We start from the raw sequence: 22,674 nt of genomic DNA, 5'->3' as shown, positions 1-22,674 counted from the left end.
TTACACAAAATCTTACGACTGTGAAGCATGGATTTTACTATTCCTAATCTAGATGCTAAAGCACAAGTAATTTACAAACACAGGCAACACCACACTATTTCCTGCTCAGTGAGATAAAGTCACAGCACATCATCTGTTACAGGTAATTTCTTACTTTGTTTGGTATTTTGTTTTTTTTGTTGTTATTGAATTGATTCATTTCAAAACAGAGCAGCCAATCGTGCATATTCATTGATCAAAACAATTTATATTGCAGACACTTTGTTTCATCATCTGAGATCAGGGATCCAATAAACATATTCCTGGTGGTCAGCAGTTCGGAAACTTCTATATGAAGAAACATAAAAAACTATATCCTATATGCAAAGGTTAGGTCAGGGATGACATCAAAGCTCTATTTAATATTCAATATTCAACATTGACATTCACTAATCCACTTATGGTGATTATTGTATCAAAGTAGAAACTTATTTCCAATTTCAGAAGATCGTATTATAAATTTAGTGAAACCACTAGTCTGACCATTAACAACAACAAAATGGGAGAAGAATCATCAGTGAAGCTGTTTGGGGTTTGGTCCAGTCCTTTCACTTACAGAGTAATTTGGGCTTTAGAATTAAAAGATATCGAATATGAATTCAATAATGAAGATCTGAGAAACAAGAGTGAAATGCTATTACAGTACAATCCAGTTCATAAAAAGACACCAGTTTTGGTCCATGGAGGAAAACCCATTTCAGAGTCCTCGATTATCGTCGAATACATCGATGAAACGTGGCCGGAGAGTTATCCACTACTACCCAAGGATCCTTATGAGAAAGCTGTTGCTAGGTTCTGGACTAAATTCATAGATGATAAGGTAAATCTAATATCATTAAACCTCATCTTGCTAAGTTAAAGCTAATTATGGTCTTGTTTTGATTTAGTTGATCATATTTGTGTTTTGCCTCTTTTTTATACAGTGTATAAGCATCGAAACATGGCTTCTAACAACAGGGGAAAAACAAGATACAGCCGAAAATGAAATTTCAGAAATGCTAAAAACTATTGAAGAAAAAAGTGGTCTTGGTGAAAAGAAGTTCTATGGAGGTGATACGGTTGGATTGGCAGATTTGGCAATTGCACCCATGGCTTACTGGTTGGAAGCAATTGAAGAAGTAGTAGGAGTGAAGATATTTGAAGCAGATAAGTTTCCTAAATTTCATGAATGGACTGAAAGCATCAAACAGGTTCTAGTGATCAAAGAGAACCTCACAAAGTATACTGATTTGTTGGATTATATCAAAGGCTTAAGGGTAAAGTACACAACAGCCTCTTCGTGATCATTTTCATGAGAAAAAACACAGTTTATCTGGTTAATATCCTCATCATTTTCTTAAAATCTCTAGTCTCTAGTCTTTTTTACCGCGGGTCTGAATAAATTATCTTGTATTTATTTCTGTTTTTTGTTTGAATTTGAGCTTTGATTTAGTAACTTGCAAACGTTTGTGCTATGGGTTTGGTGTCGAATGTGATATTTGGGTGACAACATACGGAGTAGCAAACTAATGCATTACAAGTAAAGCAAAAGCAGAAATTTTCATAATAACAAATGCCGAATGATGCTCAAAATGATACAAATTACAACAAAAATAAAAAATAAATCATATCACAACAATATAATCTCTCATTTTCTCTGTGGTCTTCAGAGAAGTCATAAATCTGACTGCTGCTTCTTAGTTAACAAAAGCACAATGTTTCCTAATCTCACCAGCATTACCAGTGAGAACTTCAATAGCATTCATCTTCTCCATAGACAATGCAAAATCCTTGAAGAAAGTTGGTCCGTTGTTTCTTGCTTGACTCCTAACATAAGCCTTAGTCTCAGGGTCGTCAAGAAGAGTTGCGTCAGATGTAAATAATCCCCTTCTCTTAGCAACAAGCTTATAGTAGCTTGAGTCAAATGTTTTGAAACTCCCAGGATCCATCTCGGCTGTAGTCGTGATATCGTTTGGCTTGCATTTGCTCTTCAATCGTGGTACATATTCGCTGTCCAGTGATGGGTCTGAATCTCCTTTGCCAGTGAAGTTGTACAATCTTTGTGAAAATGATGCACAAGCGGAAATTCCAATTGTATGTCCACCTGTTGGTACATTCATACACATATATATAAACAAAATTGATTAGTTTTTGAACCTCAAACTCAATGGACACGGTTTCGGAGTTTACCCGCAAACTGATTCATAAATATAAGCATCTGTACCTGATAAGACTGCAAGGTCTTTCGCATTCAACCCCTTTGATGCAAATGATGCCTTCAGTTGAGTGACGTTGAAGAATGGTGGTGGTAGATGTATAAAAGCATCTGCAATGGTCGATACTCGCCCATCTCTTCGCCCAGTGGGTACATTCCACCATGGTCCTTTAATCTGTATCGATTAGTTTAAAAATGTTTATTTAGAGTATGCATGTAGATCAATCTGTACATTATAATTAATCAATTAGCTGATTAGTTACCATAGCAACTGAATCTCTTGCAGACAATGCTAGGATGTCTGCACATGAAACAACTCCGGGGCACACTTTTTCAACTGCAGCCTTTGCAGCGTCGATAATACTGAAGCCTCTCAGGGATAAGTTAGGAATTGCGGCTTTCTCAGTTTGATTCGTGCTTGTCGAATTAAGAAGAACCGAACCATCACAACCCTGCATATATATACAATCACAAATAGAGATTAATTTACTTAACTCAAATTCATAATACAGAAAGTAGCTACGAATACATTACGCGATAATATATTAATGCATACCCTGACAAAACAATCATGGAAATGCATCCTCAATAACGCGGCAGGGAAAGTAGGATTGTAGGAAACATATGAAGCGACTGTTTTGTGAATAATAGACTCGGCATTGGGGCATGTCTTTGCGTAGAAACCCAATTTCAGACCTTGCCCATTAGCTGCGTCTATAACAAGAAAAGCAAGAACCAAAACTGAAATACATTTTAGAGTACTAGCCATGGCTGTTTGATGATCAAGGAGTTGATGAAAAAACTCCTAATAGAGCAGTGTAATGCAACGAATTGAAATGATAGTAGTGATACTGATGAAGATGATAACAATTCATCATGTATATATAGTACTAACATGGGTTTTAAAACCTTAGTAAACTTCTTTGAATATGTCACAGTGGAATGGCTGTCATCGTGGGTTAAAATATGATTAATAAACTTCTTAATAAATATGATAGTGGTTTAATTATCATCTTCTGGGGTTAGGTAGAGAGGTTAACATTCTGCAGTATAAATATACTCACCGGACTAAAGTAAATGGTTTGACTTTTAACATATGGGCAGGGACCAGGGTACTGACGAGGATTTATTGTCCATCGAAAGAGAACTATGTATGAACTATGTACCTACCACGGTGCAGTAAACTTATCATTTACCAATAATGCCGTAAAATTCATGGGAAAATGGCATCCACCGGATCGAGCCAAATTAAGGGTGTCTCGCTTAGAGGAATAATTTAAGCCAATGAACATCATAAGACGAGCAGCCAACTTAAATTATATCCTATTGGCTAGTTTGTAACATTGGTAGTAGGTAGCTGTAGTCAACGAGACATTCTAGGCTATTATTGGTTGTAGTTGATCATCAAGACTGGTAATGGGATTTTATGATATAATTAAGCAACATTTATGTGAAGCATATAGTAATTGTTTCATTTGGTATGTGGCTGCAAGCTTGCACTATGATATATGAAAAATATTAGTAGGAAAGTTCTATGTAGATCTGCCCATTCTGGTTTCTAGCCCTTTATCTGAATTGGTGGCTAGATATTAATACCAGTTTAACTCTGGTTAGGATTTAAGACGTGAAGGAGCCAAAAAAAAAAAAAAAAAAGATGGAGTTCCTGGCGCATGGAGAAATCTAAAACGAACAAATTGTAGTAGCTAGTCGGGAGGTGAGGATTTTTTTTTTTTAATGATAAACAAGGAACCTTTTTATTATTGGAAATTTGAGATTATAATGAGTTTAAGATCGAAAATACAAAGTAACAAAAACATACCGTCCCTACTTGTCCTTACCTAATTCCACCCGTTCTGCAAGTCCGACTTTTTAATTTTTTTTATTGTTGAGTTGTAATTTCTAACCTGGTGATTAGTTTTCCGAATTAATGAATTCCGTTTCAAATTTTCGTGTTTGATCTCACATAATATAATCATTTATTTATATGAACAACAAATAAATTAGAGCTTGTGGTAGCCACGATCAATGATAGAATAAGGTAAAGTGGTGACAATTCAAATAGTATAATAAACAAATAAAAGGACCAAGGAGATGTTAGTTGTGAAAATTTGCACTATATTATACTCCCTTATATTCCTTCCTTACTTTTTTAATAGGCCAGTTTTGTTTTTAACGAAATTTAAGAAAATTAAGTGAACTAATCATTGAAAGTGGTCCTCATGACACTTGTCAATAAAAGAAGTGAAGTGAAATGGTCCCCATGACACTTGTTAACAAAAGAAGTAAAGTGAAGTGATCCACATGACACTTGTCATCAAAATAAGTTAAGAGAAAAGTGGTCCCAAAAAATTAAAATAACATTTGACTTTCCCAATTAGGAAACTGGCCTATTTTTTTGAAACTTTTATTTATAGAAACTGGCCTATTAGAAAAGAACGGAGGGAGTAGTAGGTAACAATTGGATTATGAAACCTAAAATACTACTTGATATTTTGAGCAAACCTCTGGAATATTACCTATTCCATCTAAAGGTCATTTAAGGAGGCTAACTTTTTAAAAAGCCTCAACCATGTGGGTGTTGGAGAATAGGGTGGATCGACCGAGTTTATTCACCCTTTTACCTATTTAACCTCCCTGGTCGAGTAAGTAATAGTTAGGTTATATTAGGTTAGGTTTTACGATATATCATGCTATGACATATTCGGAGAAGTCGAAATATATTGAGCCAACCATCTTTTTTTCCCTTCATTAGTTCCTACCTTTCTCTTTCAGGTTCCCCTTCATCTTCATCTCCTTCATTTGCAAGTTCGCAGAGATGTATAGTGATGATTGTATCATATCCAGATGGTATTTATACACTTCCATTTTGTCCTTCATCTTCATCTCCTTCATTTTCTACTTGAAACCCTAACCCTCTATGTTATGTAATTATCTTGTTAAATCGACCTATTTACATCAGAATTTTGTTTTGATTTTGTTTCATTTTCACTTTCTTGAATATGAATCTGAGATTATTTTTTTTAGTTATATGGTACTTGAGATTTTGAGCTATTATTTTGGTAAGAAGGTCTACCAAGGAGTGAGATTTTTTTTCTTCTGAAATTCCTAAACAACCATATAACGATGATAATTAGAGAATGAATACACATAATCTAAAGAATAAATACCTAAAAGAGATGTTTGAAGAAATGAAACTGCACACAGTAGGTGGCACTGGCATAGATCTAAGTAACTCATTGTGGGTGCAGAATTATTAACTGCATTTTTCTAGTCAGTATCATTATATCTCTTGTGAACTTATGTTTGAAGCATTGGTTTCTTACTAAAGTTACAGAGTCATGCATACACTCAATTAAGAAAATGTCGATCGATTTCTTTCACATTTACGCATGTCCTAGTCGAATAAGATGAAAATTCTGCAGCCATACCGAAGCGATCTACAAGTTAGCGAAGTGTTTCCATCTCTATGAGTTATTGGCCAGAAATGTCGTCACCCGGTTGATCTAAGGGATAAATACGGTCTGAAATTGTATCCAACATGTAAGGATAGCTTCAACAATATTTAATCATGATATTGAGTTTGGAGATAGAAAAAAGATATTGTGGAATCACAAACGATGAGACGAAGTGTTTGTGATTTCTTTTATATCTTGCCTATCAGAGATATCAATCTCAAGCCAATTATTACAATTGTACTCGTACGATAGAAACAACAAGATCAGATCATACAACTACGAGAAAGTAGTATCGGTCTGGCTTCACAATCCCAATGAAGTCTTTAAGTCGTTAACCTGGTTTAGAAGAAGAGACCAAAGGTTAAAGGAGAATCGACTCTAGATTAGCACAACTAGTATCACACAGAAGGTGTGTGGATTAGGTTTCCCAGTTGCTAGAGTTCTCCCTTATATAGTCTTTCAAATAAGGGTTTGCAATCAATGTTAGCTTGATAACAAAGCATTCAATAGTCACCGTTAGATGAAAACCTGATTAGATTCAAGCTAATATCTTTCAACTGTTAGATCGAAAACTAGCTTGTTACACACAAATGAAATGCACGTTTCTACTAATTATCGGCAGCCACTGCACTTGCACCTGTACATGATAGGCTCAGTTTATGTCATGGTTAGTACCTAAGTCACCTCTAGCTATACCTCGCTGGATGTGATAGTGTATAATCTTTTCTTCATGTGCATGGTTGGATTGCAAACTGTTTGGTGTTAAATGATGGACATTTATGGAAACTAAATGAACATGTAAGACTCATGAGGTATACTTGGGATTGCGTATATGATTCTGAAATCTAATTTTTGTTTTCGACAAGGTTTCTGTATTCAGCATAAAATGGATTTGGCACAATTTTCATATTTTTTTTGATTCTGACATTTGTGTTTAAAATTCTAGGGATAGGCTAGCGAAATTTAGGTTGTTATGACTTAACATCCTGGACCATTTGGGTTGGCATTGGTGTTAAACGCTATGTACAACAGCGCAAAGATGCAACATTGGTAGAAAATGCCCGCAAAGATGGCTGCGACATCATGTTTGTACCAGAATGCTTCAAATGAAACATTGATTACAATCATAATGTGTATGAAAAATATTGTTGTTCGCCGACGTGCAACACACGTGCACTCTACTTGTCTACTTAAAGAGTTGGACGTGCATATGACAAGACAACAAGAAATACATATCATGATCAAGCAGATGCAAGGGAAACAATATGGAGAGAACTCTCCAAGGGAGGAAGAGACACCATGCCAGGAATGGAAGCGGACAACATTAAATAGACATTGCCATCACTTACCTCAAAAGACGCAATTTCCAAATTCCTTGAGGCACATTACCATATGATCAAGCATGACTGTCAACAAGCTATGGAGTTACTGTCCCCGGTACAAGTGACATAGTATTACTTTCCAGAAGATTACACACATCACCAAAATTCAAAATGTATAATGGGGCAAAGGAACGCTCGAGAACACATCAATCATTTCATATCTTCCATGGATGCCTATGTGAACGACCACAACGTGTGTTTGAAGAAGTTCCCAAAGTCCCTCTCAGACACCGCGTTTACATGGTATGACAACCTAAAGCTGAGAAGTATCAAAACCTGGAAAGAAATGGTCCATCCATTTCTAAATAAGTTCTACTCGGCCTAGAAGAAAATCACCGTGATTGATTTGGGAGGATGCACTCAGCGTCCCGACGAAAAAGTGTGAAATTTGATTACCCGATTTAAACATCTATTACTAGATAGATGCATACGTGGAATGGCTATAGCGTTTCACTGGAATCTAGTTAATTTCCAGTTTCTAGCCTTCACAGAGCTTGAAGAAGAAGAAGCCAAGGTCTTAGATTGTGCAGATCTGCTTAACCTTACAAGGACAGAACAAGCGTGGCAGCACTCTATCAATACGATCTCCGCAGGGACACAAGCTCCAAGGAAAAAATAGACTTCGTATCCCGGAAGTGATAGGTTTACCGAGTCTATCTCCCGAGAGAAAATCCCATGTCAAACATGTAATGGGCCCCACTTTCACTCATTACTAATCCCGATGTTATTCTAGAACAGCTGGATTATCAATCCCGATGTTATTCCTCATTCACTTTCTCTCTCTTCAAAAATCCTTTGAAATCTTGACTAGTCATGTTGTCTCCTTCACAAACCCTAGCTCTAGTAGTCAGGGGCGGAACTGTGTAGAGACTTGGGCTGGCTTAAGCCAGCCCAAAGTCTAAAAAAACTTACATTTTTATAGTGTATTTGTGTTTGGTTAACAAAGATCAACCCTAAACAATAGGTTGAAGCCATCCCAAATTAAGTCAAGTTGTTTTCAAGCCGCGCATCATTCATTTTCTATTTCCGCCACTGCCAGTGGTGACAGAAGAAAGAGAAGCAGCTGATACTCAGCTCTCATCTCTCTCGTCTATGGTAAACTATCCTATTCAAAAAAACCTCGCATTAATCTCGTTTGATGTTTCAATTTCTGGTGATTTTTCGTTATATGTTCTTTAAATTATACGAAATCTTGCTCAATGTTTTACGGTTGAAAGTGAAGTGGTTGATTTTGAAAAGTTCAAACAATTTCAACAAATCAGGGAAGCTTTGATGAACTTTGTTTTAAATTTTGAAAATTTCACCCCCAAGTTCGTCAAATTTAGGAGGATTTGATGAACTTTGTATCAGATTTTTTAAATTTCTGGTTGAAATTTGATGTGTAACAGTTGCTGAGATTTGTGAGGATTTTGTTAATAAGTGAAGATTCAATGTTTTTAGGATTGTCGATGAACATGGATTTAGATATTGAAGCACTTTGTTGTGTGATTAGATGTTCTATTGGGTTAGCCAATCTGAACATAGATTAGTAGTTAATTAGCCTATGTTCTTTAAATTAAACGAGTGTCCTAGTCCCTGAGTTTCTTTAATCTACTTTTGGTGACTGGTGTCATGTTTGATGTTGTTTTGTTTGCTTTCTTTTGATGATTGCAGATGTCTCACAACAAGTGCAAGTAGCAATGGAGAACATGCTTAAGATGACTAAGTAAGTCATATCTCATACTTGCATGTAACTGTATGATTTGTATACTTGGTCCTCCCGTTATCTAATATTCCAATTGTATCATCGGAAGTGTTGGATTAATATCAGTGTTGCAGACTCCGTTGTGTAGATTATCAGTTCACCCGACCCAATGAGAGCGTTGTACTTTATTGTTTTAGAACCTTAGATATGATTTTTAATGAGTCTTAAAAACTGTGAAATAGATCAGAGCTCAAGCGGAATAATAGAAGAAATTGAAAAGTGCAAGGAGTCTGCAACTGAAAAGAAGAAAATGTTAGACAAGAAAAAGAACGTTTCCAGAAAGCTGCTTACATGGCTTTAGATATGCTCAACAACACTGTAAGATATGTTTCTTATCATTTCTCTGTCTTAAAGAAATTTCATTTCATAGTGAAGTGAAGTGTTTCATGACACATATCAGTCATTGTAATCTTGCTCCCTGTTTTATCCATTTTTTTCTCTGCATCCAGTAGACAAGGTTAAACTTACTAGGCATTCATTGAATTATTGTCACTGATTAGTTTCATATTTCATATTAGCGCAAGTAAAACACATTTTAGCAGGGGCGGACCTATCACTGGGCTAAAGGAGGCTTTAGCCCGGGTAGCTTTTGCAGTCCACAAGCCAAAAAAAAAAAAAAAATCTGCTCGACCAAGCCTTCTAGCGCGGGCCTTAAAGGGAAATTTATCCTTCTTGGGTCCGTCCCTGATTTTTAGGGACATTTGAGGTGCACTTTTGATTTTTGAGTATCACAATGAACATGTCTACACGTGAGATGCATAACCTGCACACCCTTAAGGAAATTTGCAGAGGCCTTTTAATAATGAAACTGCAATGCTAGCAGTTTAGCATCTCCATATTCTTATAACTGGCATTGTCTTTGTTTTTGTGATGCTTATGTGAGCTAGAACTATAGTCCTTTCACAACATCAATGAAACTATTAGTTAAATCTGTTTTGTAGTTTTTTTTCTAGAGGAAATTCTGCTGCTTTTGCAACTGTTCGCTATATCCTTAAAATGTATCGAATCTATTGAGTCTTGTGTGCAAAATTGGCCATTGAGAATCTTTTGTAAGTATATTGAATCTGCTTTACCTGCCAATTGGAAAAGTGGTTAGTGAATAAGTTTTCCAGGCTTGCTGCTTTTTGTTGTATCTGTTTTGTCGGAATGATGCCAGTGGATTTCCAACCTCAGGAAATGTGGCCTAGTAGAACTTACTGGTGCTCCTGCCTGACGATACTATGAATTTTAGATATTTCAAACTTAATATATGGAAGTATGGCCCATGCTATGCGTCCGTGCCTCAGTGTTTAACTGTACATTTGAAGAGGCATGTGCATTTAAGTTGAATTCATAATTTTAGTTTGAATTCACATTTTATGGCAACACATTAGATAACTTGTTCAAATGAGCATAACGGTACATTGTGTTGCATCAAATTCCAAATGAAGTCTTTTCACTTCTCAGTATTCAGGATAATTGTCTTCGTAAGATGCGTCACAGTTGGAGACAGGTGCATACAGATTACATGCTTTTCTCAGGATGCCACTTTATACTGCATCCAACACTTGGTTTTTGCACAAAAGACAATGGCTGCCCACTGAGAGCAGAATCTATTGCCATGCTCAAGTCCCTTCCAGTAACTCGCATATTATTACTTGGCCGTGAGTCATCAAACTGGCCATGATATACGAGCTCAAATGGTCTTCTGCCAACCTTTTTGTAGAGTAGAAATTCAGGTGTGCAGACAGCTCCGAATGCTCGTGCAACATCTTGTGACTCGTCATAAAGATACGGAAACGGGTACTTGAATAACTTTGCTTCTTCTGCCATGAAGTCAGGACCATCCTGTGGATGCGTAACTACAGAATTTGAAGAGATAGCAACAACTGCAAGCCCCTTCTTCATGTAGTAGTTGGTAAGTTTCACGATGTCTTGCTTCAAGTGTATTACAAATGGGCAGTGGTTACAAATAAACATAACCAGTAACGCAGGATGAGAATCAAAATCGTCCAATTCCCAAGTTTTTCCGGTAAGGGGCTCTAAAAGCTGGAAATCAGGAGCTCTAGATCCCAATATAACCGCTTTAGACTCTGTTCTTGCAGCCTTAATTACTGGTCTTCTGGGTTGCCTACATTTTTTGAATTGTAGAGAAGAAGAGAAAGCAAAATTTGAAGAGACGTGATGTAACGGTGAGAAGAATAGAGCTCTTTTCCTGGCTAACATACACTTGGAATTGGGAGGCAGTAAATATGATGATGTAGCTGAAGTCAGAGAGATGACTGTAGCAGTTGCCATGACTTCTGTTAGCTGAAAACCGAAGTCTGAATGCATCGATTCTATCGAATCAGAACCAAACCATTTTGGACCCTTCCTTTTCTGTTCTTTTTATGATAAGGTTATCATCCCTCTTCTTCTAATTTTGGACGGTAGGAAACATATACTATTGTGCCCACTACCATGTTCGTCGAGTTCTTATTCCTGACCGTTGATCATCCTCGATATTGTTAAGCTGTAAATTTCTTTAAAAAAACTATATTAAGATACGGAGTATTAGGTCCTGTTTGGTATAGTTTTCAAAAACAGTTTTCTTAGGTCCTGTTTGGTATAGTTTTCAAAAACAGTTTTCTGTTTTTAAAAATAGAGAAAACAGAAAACAAGAGAAAACGCGTTTGGTAAGGACATTTTCAGAAAATGTTTTCTATCTGTTTTCTGTTTTTAAAAACAAAAAAATGAAAACAACGAATTATTGTTTTCTGTGTTTTCTGTGTTTTTCTTTTCTTTATTCTTTTCTTCTTTTCAGAACAAAGTAAGAGATGGGGAATGACTGCAAGTGAGTCATGGCTAATATCACTATCTCTTAAACGAATCTTTACATTTGGTCCGATTTAGTTGGTTTTCCTTGTTTTCAAAAACAGTTTACCAAACAATTTTTAGAAAATGAAAACAAGGAAAAAAGGGTATGTTTTTAAAACAGTGGAAAACTATTTTTGAAAACTGTTTTTCAAAACTGTACCAAACAAGCCCTTACTTTTTCCTTGTTTTCTGATAGAACAAATAATCACCAAAACAAAAGATATTTAGTACAGAAAATAATACTCCCAAAAGTCTCACAATTCCAAGTCTTCGGCTTCTGCTTGTAGTTTCATCCTAAGAATACACTCTGGATTTCCCTCATTCCACCACCCAAAATTTTTGCCTTGGGTCTTCGAGCTAACGTAGTGCGGTATGATACGATACCGGCTAGGGTTTGGCTGATATTGTATCAGCCTACTGCTACCGAGTAGGCATTGTGTAAATTATTGACGGCTCAAGTTTTGAGACAGCATTACCGTGCAAGTTAACCAATTTACTTTTACATTTCACTTGCCGTCTGAAAGTTTTACTGGTTCCTCTCTCCTCACGCGAAACACCTCCTAACTTCTATTGTGCGCTGCTGGTGTCATATCATTAACCCTCGCTACACTTTCTTTCCCTCCAATAAAGGAAAGAAAAAAAGCAGAATCGTACCTACACATTCATTTTTGGGAATTCTCATTTCCTGTCATTCATTTTCTCTCTCCAAAAATCCTTGGAAATCTTGACCAGTCATGTCGTCTCCTTCACAAACCCTAGCTCTAGTAGTTACAGAAGAAAGAGAAGCAGCTGATACTCCGCTCTCATCTCTCGTCTATGGTAAGTAAACCATCCTATTCAAAAAAACTTCACAGTACTCTCGTTTGAATGATGTTTCAATTTTTGGTGATTTTCCGTTATACGAAATCTTGTTCAATTCTTTATGGTTGAAAGTGAAGTGGTTGATTTTGAAATTTTCACCCAATTTCGACAAATCACGGAAGATTTGATGAACTTTGTCTTTGTTCTGGATTTCGAAAATTTCACCCTCAAGTTCGTCAAATTAGGGAGGATTTGATGAACTTTGTATCTGATTTTGAAGTTTTTGGTTGAAATTTGATATGTGACAGTGATAGTTATTTGTGAGGATTTTGTTAATAAATGAAGATTCAATGTGTTTGCTTAGAAATGCTGTCATTAGATTGTCGATGTATATAGATTTCGAGATTGAAGCACTTTGTTGTTTGATTAGCTCAAATTCAACACAGAAGTGTACTTATTAGCTCCTGAAATGTTGATAATCCTGCCAAATTTGGTTCGATTTAGTAGTTAATTGGTCTTGCTTCTATAAATTAGACGTATCCACTAAATGTTCCTGATTTTCTTAATCTACTTTTGGTGACTGGTGTAATGTTTGCTGTGTTTTGCTTGCTTTCTTTTGATGATTGCAGATGTCTCACAACAAGTGCAAGCAGCAATGGAGAACATGCTTAAGATGACTAAGTAAGTCAGATCTCATACTTGCACCGAACTGCAGGATTTGTATCTATAGTCCTTCCATATTCAATATTCCAATTATATCATCGAAAGTGTTAGATTATTCTCGGTATATTAGTGTCGCAGACTCCGAACATGTAGATTATTGTAGATAAGATTTTTGATGATTCTTGAAACAGTGAAATAGATCAAAGCTCAAGTGGAATAATGGAAGAAATTGAAAAGTGCAAGGAGTCTGCAACTGAGAAGAAGAAAATGTTAGACGAAGAAAAAGAACGTTTCCAGAAAGCTGCTTACTTGGCTTTAGATATGCTCAACAACACTGTAAGATATCTTATCATTTCTACTTTCCTTTGATCTAAAGAATTACATTTTATTTTAGTGAAATGTTTCATGACACATACTGTGGTTAGTTACACTAATATGCATTCCTGACGTCAGCAAAGAACTGTATATGTGGAAATTTGGAATGATACGAAGCAAAATAATTTTTCTCTCAACAGTAGAAAAGATGTTACTCTCTCTTAAAATACTCAACTCTTCACTTCTGACCCATCAGTCATTATAACCTTGCTCCCCTTTTTTCCAATTATTTTCCCTGCGTCCAGTAAACAAGGTAAACTTTGTAGGTATTCGTTGAGTTTTGCGACTAATTAGTTTTATATTCCACCATTAATGCAAACGAAAAGACAGATTTGAGGGATTTTTGAGATGCAATTTTGATTTTTAAGTATCATAATGAACATGTTTCATTCTAAACGCGCATAACCTGCACATTCTTATAAAATTTTGAGAGGCCTTTTAGTAATGAAACTGCAGTATCAGCAGTTTCTATAGCATCTCCATATGCATATAACTGGCGTTGTGTTTTGCGATGCTTTAGTGAGCTGGAATTGCAGTCCTTTCACAACATCAATGTTAGCTGTTAGTTAAATCTGTGCTAAAGTAGGTTTTTCTTGAGAAAATATTGGTTCTGCTTTTGCTAATGTTCCCTAATGTTCTTAATATGTATTGTATCCATCGAGTTATCTGCAATTGGCCATTCTTTTGAAAGTATATTGAATCTGCTTTACCTGCCAATCCTAAAAGATCTTCAGTTGATTCTGGTAAGTGAATAAGTGTCCAGGCTTGCTGCTATATGTTGTATCTGTTTCGTTGGGATGATGCCCATGGATTACCAACCTCATCAGTAAACGTAACCTAGTAGAACTTACTGGTGCTCTTCCATAAATGATACTTTGAGTTTTAGATGTGGAAGTGTGGCCCACTTGCCGTGCTTTACAGTACAGCTGTACATCAGAAACACATCTTGAACAAACTATATTTGAATACCTTTCCCTGTAAAATTCATTTTGAATAACTGTAGCTTGACAAACTTGTATAGATAGAAATCGTGGAACAAATAGTAAGCATAGTTTCTGATACCATGTTTTTTCTGTGTCAGAAGCTTTTATGAATTAGATTATGTTGGCCTTTCCTTGGCATAACTGAAACATCCATTGTGGTTACGCTATGCTTAAAACTGTTTCCTGTACGTGTTTTCATCCTGTATTGGCTAGAGTCCAAAACTTTTAAGAATTGCAAATACTCTTTAGGATACAAACCAATCTCCTAGGAGAAATCAAACTGAATGTTGCAATTATTCGTTGTTTGAGTAGTTACGTTTCCCAGTAAGTAACTCAAACTCACAGCGTCTTCACCTAATGAGTGTTGGCACTGTGGTATTCTGAGGCCGACGGGAGCTTGTCATTTGTGTTATAAGTTACAACTAATCAATTAAATTCTCCAGGTGGTTGGCAAATGTTTGACGTTTGACATGCATATCTTTTATACTCATATGAGTTGGCACAATTACATCATAATAGTACTAGGTTTGAGTATGAAACCTTTACATTTGGTGCTTCCATCCTGAACTACTGATGGTGCTTCACCCTCATGTACTTTGTCCTTCCGAATGATTTGCTACCATCAAATATAATTAGCATTTGTCGCTATACAAGCTAGTTGTTTTAACTTTAATATTCCAAGGGTGTGACGTATTGATTGGAGAGAACTACGAATATGAAAAGAAAAAGAACAGCATTGTACATAAATTCTGCTAACATTTTTCCCATGTTACGTCAGTTGCATGAATCAGGCTATCTAAAAGTTCTGTTACAGTTGGAATTTCATATACTATACAAATACCACTTATATCTGCTATTGTATATGTTTTGCACTTCTGTTGCTTGATGTAAAGATCTTTGCAGACACTTCTGTATATGTATGCAGCCTTAACATTCTCATTGGGACCGAATAAATTATCCTACTCACATATTTTTTTCATTCTTTGTAACAGAATTCTGTCGTAGCTTAAGAAAATAGACTTCAGTCATCTAAAGGGTATGCAGTTCAGACGTTATTATGTTGCACAGTCAGAAGACAGAGTAGGGAAATTTATCAGCAATCAATTGTAAAGTTTTTTTAAAACCAAGGTCAGTTAAAGTTGTGCTTTTTCACAATGGAGGGGTTAAATCATATTGTGTCCCCTATGACTAGTGTGCTTTTTTGGTGCTACTAGCTTACGTGGTGCTTATCGCATTATAATGGTTAGACCATCTCAATTGTGAATCAATCTAAATGCTGTTATTGTGAAATCCAAATGCTTTTTTTGATTGTCGTAAAACTTTAATATTTGTGACTTAAGAACATAACTATTTCACAAAGACGAGTCTCCTATTGTTACTCTATGGAAGATTGGTGTGCAAGGTTGGTTACACCAATTTAAGATTCAAAATCTTTAATTTCAACTAAAAAATGATATTTGAAACATTTGCATGCATCTAGTGTACGTATATGAAATACTTTCAACGGTGAAGAACTATCAGAAGATGCTAAGACTTGCCTGTTCTGTTCCATCCCTGTAAACTAGCAAGTCCTGCACACTAAGATACAGTAGTTAGGGTCGGCACTCAGGTAAATTTTGTCATGTTTTAGGTATCTAAGAGGGAGATAAGTATATCCTACCAGCTGTCCATAAATAGATAAACTACTACAATACTGAAGTCTTTTGGCATGTCAAAGTTTAAATGTTGCCAGACCTGAATGGTGTAGCTACATTTCATGAATAGGTGGGTTAGAGATTCCTGATCCTCACCACAAAGATTGCATTTTGTATCAATTTCCGGGAGTGATGGCTGCGATACGCGTACTGTTTGGTAGTGTGGCATGAGCTGCTTTCCAAGTGAAATGTTTAACAGATGGTGGAGTGTTCATGTTCCAGATTTCTATTCAGTATGACTTTTACTGAGAATATCCCTTTTTCATTGAACTTCCAGTGGGCTGTGTCCTCTCTGTTTTCAGAAGATATGTTTAGCTTCTTAGTTTTTTCAATTGTCTGGTTATCAAACATTTTGTAAGCTTCTCTATGTCCCAAGTGTTGTTGTTTGTAATCAGTTGCTTGACTTTTGTTAAACCTTCAGTATCATTAGTATGTTAATGAATCAGTGTACTTGTTCCTGGTATCCATAAATCTTCCCATATATCAGTAGTTTCTCCATTTCCTAGTTCTAGTAACAGCCCTTTCCAAAACTATCTTTTCTGTTGGGGGTATTATTTATGTAAAAAATGTTACTATTTGGTAGTATTTTGCTTTGAGGACTTGGGTGCATAAAAATCAGGTTTCTCTTTTAGCCTCCAGCCAATCTTAGCAATCATCGTCATCCTGAACTTCTTTTATGTCTTTTATTCCTAGACCTCCTCCTTCCTCCAAAGGTTTACAAATCGATTTCCAGTTTTTTAATAGACTTCCTTTTTAATTTTTTCCCCACCAGTAATCTCTTTATAGATTAGTAATACTGTTATGTATATTAACTGATTTTAAAACAATTCATTTGATAAGCATACAAGAAAGTTGATTTATTTTTACCATGATAATTTTACCAGCCATATTTAGGTTTCTTCGCTTCGAATTGAGCAGTCTATTCTTCATTTTTTGAACTAAAGGCTCGGAACATTCAGTTTAGGAGTATAGGCTTTAACACATAAGATTTGTGGAGCTCTATGACAGATGTGTGTTTCAGTTTTTGGGCTGAAGATACAAAGGTGTGGCAAGTCTTGTTATTCTGGACGTAAGAAATGCGTGGCACCATCTAAACGTTAAACGTTAGGTCTAAAATGTGAACCCTTTGAAACGATGGGTCTATCCATCTGATCATGAACCACGAATACAATTACTACTAACTTTTATTGTCATCATTCCAGAAGGGGATATAAACGAAGTATTGAGTTGAGTTAGCCCCACGGCCCACCCACATCAAGGTGAAGCCATCCTTGATAGACCTCAGTTCAGGATTATGGTTTAACCAGAGATAAATTTGGTTGGAAAAGTTAGCAGAAGTTTGGCGAAACTTTAAGCTTGAAACTGAGTATGCGTTCGGAGTTGGGACTACCAGCATTTTAAAACTTAAGAAACTGGCCACAAATATTGTTTGATATAAGTATCTCTACCCACTGTAATAATAACTCAGAATTGAAGAGAAATTTCTTGCCAGTACTTGTCTTAACCATTTACAATCTAAATCACAAGCAATGATTTTTACTAGAAACATGGTCGATCCAGCAAATGGAATCAGTATGGCTATCAAAAATTAATTCTGAAATCAATCTCGAAGTTAAAAATATATTTCCCTTGATTTTATTGTCGTCCTAATCGAGCGGAGCTGATTTATCAAGCACAACAGATAGGAAAAACAACAGAAAATGGACCATATATGTAAATTGCAATTGCATCAAACAACGGGACAAACTGAATTCAAGGCGGACGAAGGTGAAGGTCGATGAAATGTGACTTCATAGAGACCATGAAAGAGATCTGGCAAGTAAGAATTGGTGGGGTGTGCTGCAATCATTTTATGGAGTGGGGATGAGACTATTAAAGATATGCTTCAGAGACTTGGACATACCGGTCGGAACTTTGTCGTGCGCACTGAGTGAATCTCTTCAGGGATGCAAAAGATCAAGATTTGTTTAGTGTTGGATTTAAGTTGTATTTACGTATTATTATTAAAGCAAGATGGTTATAGGAACTTATTGAAATTAGGGTCTGTCCCTTACCTTTGGACAGAAGCGAATATCAAAAGTTTCCAGCATGTTGCAGTGTGAAACTGCAACTTCAACTGCTTCTTCAGAAATGCGGCAAGACTAGAACCATCCCAACGATGTCAATTAAACAAAAAACACCAAAAATTAGAAACTGTCAGGAAGAAATATCAATAGTACATCACTGTATATTACCCCAACATACCATGATACTGCACATAAATTCGTATCCATATTGTTATGAACGGGAGGGAGAAGAGAGAGATGCATACCTGACGGAATAGGCTTATCAATCTGTGACATTTGAGCCTCAGTATTTCTAGGGAACAACAATTCCTGAGAAAAGCAAAAGCAAAGTGGAATACAGTTCAGAAGAAATCCAGGAGATAATAATGGCGGATGAGGATTAAAACTAATATGATACCAACAAATAAGGCTAGTACCTTAAACTGGGGAAGCCTATGTTAAAACAAGCAGCATCAACTTCCTTGAGATTTGCACACTGAAAGACTCAGTAAGGACAAATGAAAACACAGTGCAAATTTCAGGAATAACTACTTTTTGATATTAGAACAACCAACGCAGTTAAGATTCTGTAATAAATGGTCAAGCTGTTTGGTAGGTCGTTAATTCTCCCCAGACAATGGGATATGATGCTCTGTAATTCAGAAAGAGGGCCACCTCAAGAAGATCCCCAATGCATATTGTTGCCACCGTTCAGCTAACATGAGTCAAATGCGTACAACAAGAAAGAAGCTCCTCTATGGCAGACTGGCATATACTACCATATGAGAGGTCCAATTCTCTGAGGGATGGAAGAACGCCTTCTTTTAAGTCCTCTAAATACTTGCAAACGTGCACTTTTAATACCTACAGAAGAAAAGAAAACCCTACTATATCAGGGTCACTAACCCGTTGTAGTTTCACATTATATGGCGGGATAATCTGTTTCGGAAAGAACAAGCAGCTTCTAAAGATGCATGAAGAGGGATCAACGCTGGAAGCTACTTTAACTGCAAACAGGAAAGCATCGCATAAATCAAGGAATCTCAAATGTGATAGCCAACACAAAGAAGAGAGACTATCAGAACCAACAAATTGGCAAGACACCAAAAAGGCAAAAACATTATGTGGATAAGAGAGCACGCAACGGTTGTGGCAGACAAGCAATCATCTTTAAATTGGATGCATTATAATATTACAGATTTTAGACTAAGCAAAGCACCTTAATGAAAGAGCACAAAGGAATAGAGAGAAGAAAAAGTATTACCCACAAGATGGAATCTAACGACATAAGACGAGGACAACGAATGGATGCTTCGAATAAAACACCACATTCCTTCAGTTCTAGCGACCCCATCTAACGTGCGTCAATGTCAAGTGCCTCCAATTTAGGGCATAGGCCTAGATTAAGCGACCGAAGACCAACCTACAGCAAAAAATAATAATTCTGGTTTGTAAGTAGGGTGTAACAATTGAAGACACCATCGTCGAAGGGATGGCTGAGCTTTAAATTTTGGTTCTCTTAATCTACCAGAGTAGGCACCCACTAAACAGTAGAATCTGCATTAAGAGAAATGTAAAACAACCCCATTGAAAGAAGGCAAATCAGAATTTCATATTCACTCACTCACAGGGCAAAATTATGCGCGTTAAGGTGTCAACCATCTAGATGAACATGTTCAAGATAAGTCATGGCACGGAAACCAACACGAAGATAAACTAGGGAACTACTGCTGAATCTTACTACTGTTAGACTCTGTACAAAGTTAAATCTATGTTTAGCAAGTACTAGGCACGTCAGGATCAGTATCTAGCAAGTTGGTGTCTATTACTAACCACGTCGCATGCGTAAACTTGAACAAAATAATAATGAGCACTGAGTTAGATGCAGGATGATTTCTATGCCTGCCAAATGTAAGACTTTTCATGATAATGAGAAATATGAACTTAGTAGTTTACACAAACCTTGCAGTTATCGAGAGCCAGTGACTTGAGTACCGAGCAACCACCCCCTCAGCTTAAAAGTTCACAAATACAGTTCCCCGGAAGCTCCACAATCAGTAATGTTCACTTCTTGCAAACAATTGCAACACAACACCAGAGATTTCCTGCTTTTTGCAAGACCAACTTCTGCACAACCAGAAAAGCACAACTTCTGAGTCCCAACATTCTAGGACTTCCAAAAAAGAGAATATAGGAGATATGGTAGCTTTCACTTAGACAAACCTGAAGTGAGGTTGATGCGATGAAGAGCGGGGAAATTAGAAACGGTAACAGAGGAGGTGTTCGCAAAATTCATATCAGCAAATCTGTAAAAAAAGAAAACAATGGCGGTTCAGGAAAGGGAACAAAAAAGAACCTCTAGCACGATGGAGGAAATATAAATAAGAATTCTACTGTCAGCAATGCACTAATCTGATGGTATGCAAGTGAGGTAGGTATAGCGACACTGCTGTTAAATAACCCACAGCTAAAGGTTCCAGCAGCCAAAACAAAAATTGAAGTTCTACTTTAGACAGAGAAAATCACATAACAGAAAACTAGAAGAATACTGTAAAGATGGTGGATGATCCAGTTTCTGTGACAAAAGACTAATTTTCTCAAAGAGTCACCAGATGTAAACCCAAGGCCCCGGCAAAGAACTAAAAGCTATGGTGGCCATTGAAGCCGAAGTTATCCCTTGACAAGCTTCAACACTGGCAGTCTTACAGACTTACACACAAGACAACAATCATTCAAATAAATCAGACCTTCCACCCAGCAGAGAGCGACAAAATCTAAGTGGAGATATAACAGCACAAAAAATACTGACCACAAGAACACAGATGTTCTGGATGTAGGATGCATTGAGAACGTAAAGATTGGCACAAGTTTCAATAATTTCAAGAAGTGTCTCACCACTAAGACAGTAAATTACTTTTAATAATAACACAGTAAAGTACTAGAATAACTGAATCTATTTTTTCTGTTTACTTTAGGACTTACACAGTAAACTGTCTAGCTTCTTTGCTATTGATCCGTCTACAATGTTCTCAAATCGATCTCTTCAACCACACCAAGATGGATGCTGATCAATCCACACTACACCTCTTTCTGTTATCCATTGTCTTAATTTATAGCATGGTGTAATCTGTCTAAGCATGTACATGAAGGACGCAATCCAATGTTTCATTAGCACCCACCTACACAACAAAGAAAACACTTGCTGCTTCAAAATTGTGTATGTCCCTAAACCCAAGTTGCAGCAAACATATGAGTCAGATGTAATGCAAGATTGTCCTAATAAAGAACTCAAATGCAGTAATTTCCTATTTGAGTAACACCATTCATATTCCGGAAAAGAACCTTTATGATGAAAATAAAACAAAGTATGTGGAAATTAAACTAAAACTCCTCAATAGTCACTTATTTTACTGCATTCCAAGAAATACCTTCATTCGAAGGCACATGAACTTAAGTGGTTCAGTCAAAGAAATTCTTTCCTAAATAAGAACAAGAATTTTGATTCTTAAATAATAATGCAAATAAATTTATGGAAGTAAAATGTTGTTTGTATTCAAACAAAAAATTAGCTTATACGGTACCTTTTCCTCTTCTTCCATTGAAGAAGATCTTCAGAAACCCAATAAAAGCCATTTTCGTGTGAGATAAAATTTACAGAATTCAACAGCAGAGCGTATCGATCCTGATGAATTAATAATAACAACCTGTTGATTAGTTCAATTTTGTTCCCTCAGTTCATATACAGAAATTTCGTACCGATTGAAATAACTTTCTATAGACCCTAGAAAGTAGAAACAACACCTCCAAGGGTTTTTGAGTAAGTCCGGAATATCTTATGAAAGGTAAAAGTGTACTAGGGACTAAAAAAATAAATACGTTATGAATATTAGGATCAAAACGTAACAGTGAAAAATTACAACATTACTAATCTTTCGTAACCCTTATTTCGAAAATGTAACCTGGTATAGGGGCGGATGATTCTATTAGAGGGACTAACTCATAATAATAATGTCCACCAAATTAGTTAGGGGGTGTCCTATTGTAATGTTAAAGGTCTAGATTACCCTTCCATCTTTAAAGGACTAAATTACCCTCACCTCATCCTTGAAAAGACTAAATTACCCTACAATGTGTTTAAACCTAATCAATAAAATAAAAAACTAAAAATCAAAAACAATTTTTTTTCTTCATATTTTCTCTTCTCCTTTAATCTTAAATCTCCATTAATTTCTTTTCAGACCCTTAAATCACTAGACAGATTAACCCGGATGAGTTGTGTAAGGCATGAGTTGTTTTTTTGTGTTTGAATTAGGTTAGATCAGATGCATTCAAATTTAAATTAAATTAGGGTTGCATTTGGGGTTACAGTTGGTTATTCTTCAATTACCAACCGTAAACTCAATTTCTGAAGGTGTTACGGTTGGTGATTGAAGAACTACCAACCGTAAATCTTAAAAAACTATT

General features: G+C 36.3%; 4 protein-coding genes, 1 long non-coding RNA gene and 1 pseudogene across 7 annotated transcripts; 3 read left to right on the top strand and 3 right to left on the bottom strand.

The window, feature by feature from the left end:
• The first annotated feature begins 100 nt into the window (after positions 1-100).
• Positions 101-1,530, top strand: LOC113299808 (probable glutathione S-transferase). Of its 2 annotated transcripts, none has more exons than XM_026548897.1 (3): positions 101-142; positions 257-859; positions 963-1,530. In XM_026548897.1, exons 2-3 carry the CDS (start codon positions 539-541, stop codon positions 1,320-1,322), a joined length of 681 nt encoding a protein of 226 aa, XP_026404682.1. In that variant the 5' UTR covers positions 101-142; positions 257-538; the 3' UTR covers positions 1,323-1,530. The 2 variants fall into 2 exon arrangements, with proteins under 2 accessions (XP_026404682.1, XP_026404681.1); XM_026548896.1 differs by lacking the exon at positions 101-142 and having other exon boundaries at positions 346-368; positions 484-859.
• Positions 1,531-1,559: 29 nt separating this feature from the next.
• On the bottom strand, positions 1,560-3,073 carry LOC113299807 (peroxidase 27-like). The gene is made up of 4 exons (XM_026548895.1): positions 2,790-3,073; positions 2,497-2,685; positions 2,243-2,408; positions 1,560-2,122 (listed from the first exon to the last, which is right to left on the bottom strand). Exons 1-4 carry the CDS (start codon positions 3,000-3,002, stop codon positions 1,716-1,718), a joined length of 975 nt encoding a protein of 324 aa, XP_026404680.1. The 5' UTR covers positions 3,003-3,073; the 3' UTR covers positions 1,560-1,715.
• Positions 3,074-8,029: 4,956 nt separating this feature from the next.
• Positions 8,030-9,258, top strand: LOC113299806. The gene is made up of 3 exons (XR_003335189.1): positions 8,030-8,165; positions 8,724-8,775; positions 8,997-9,258. It is a non-coding gene; the product is annotated as an uncharacterized LOC113299806 (long non-coding RNA).
• An 874-nt stretch (positions 9,259-10,132) lies between these two features.
• LOC113299805 lies at positions 10,133-11,130 on the bottom strand. The gene has a single exon (XM_026548894.1). It carries the CDS (start codon positions 11,125-11,127, stop codon positions 10,318-10,320), a length of 810 nt encoding a protein of 269 aa, XP_026404679.1. The 5' UTR covers positions 11,128-11,130; the 3' UTR covers positions 10,133-10,317.
• Positions 11,131-12,226: 1,096 nt separating this feature from the next.
• LOC113299804 lies at positions 12,227-16,618 on the top strand. 2 transcript variants are annotated; one of them, XR_003335188.1, is made up of 5 exons: positions 12,227-12,468; positions 13,080-13,131; positions 13,305-13,449; positions 15,464-15,599; positions 16,236-16,618. XR_003335188.1 is itself a non-coding variant. In XM_026548893.1 (4 exons), the coding sequence occupies exons 1-4, from the start codon at positions 12,384-12,386 to the stop codon at positions 15,479-15,481; spliced, it is 300 nt and encodes a 99-aa protein (XP_026404678.1). In that variant the 5' UTR covers positions 12,228-12,383; the 3' UTR covers positions 15,482-15,790. The 2 variants fall into 2 exon arrangements, 1 of the variants encoding a protein (XP_026404678.1); XM_026548893.1 differs by lacking the exon at positions 16,236-16,618 and having other exon boundaries at positions 12,228-12,468; positions 15,464-15,790.
• A 1,135-nt stretch (positions 16,619-17,753) lies between these two features.
• On the bottom strand, positions 17,754-21,996 carry LOC113293472 (annotated as a pseudogene).
• Positions 21,997-22,674: the final 678 nt, after the last annotated feature.

The sequence above is a fragment of the Papaver somniferum genome, chromosome 7 (assembly GCF_003573695.1).
Source record: "Papaver somniferum cultivar HN1 chromosome 7, ASM357369v1, whole genome shotgun sequence".
Lineage (NCBI taxonomy): Eukaryota > Viridiplantae > Streptophyta > Magnoliopsida > Ranunculales > Papaveraceae > Papaver > Papaver somniferum.
Note: the sequence above shows the minus strand (reverse complement) of the source record. Positions and strands in the feature narration are given on the sequence as shown.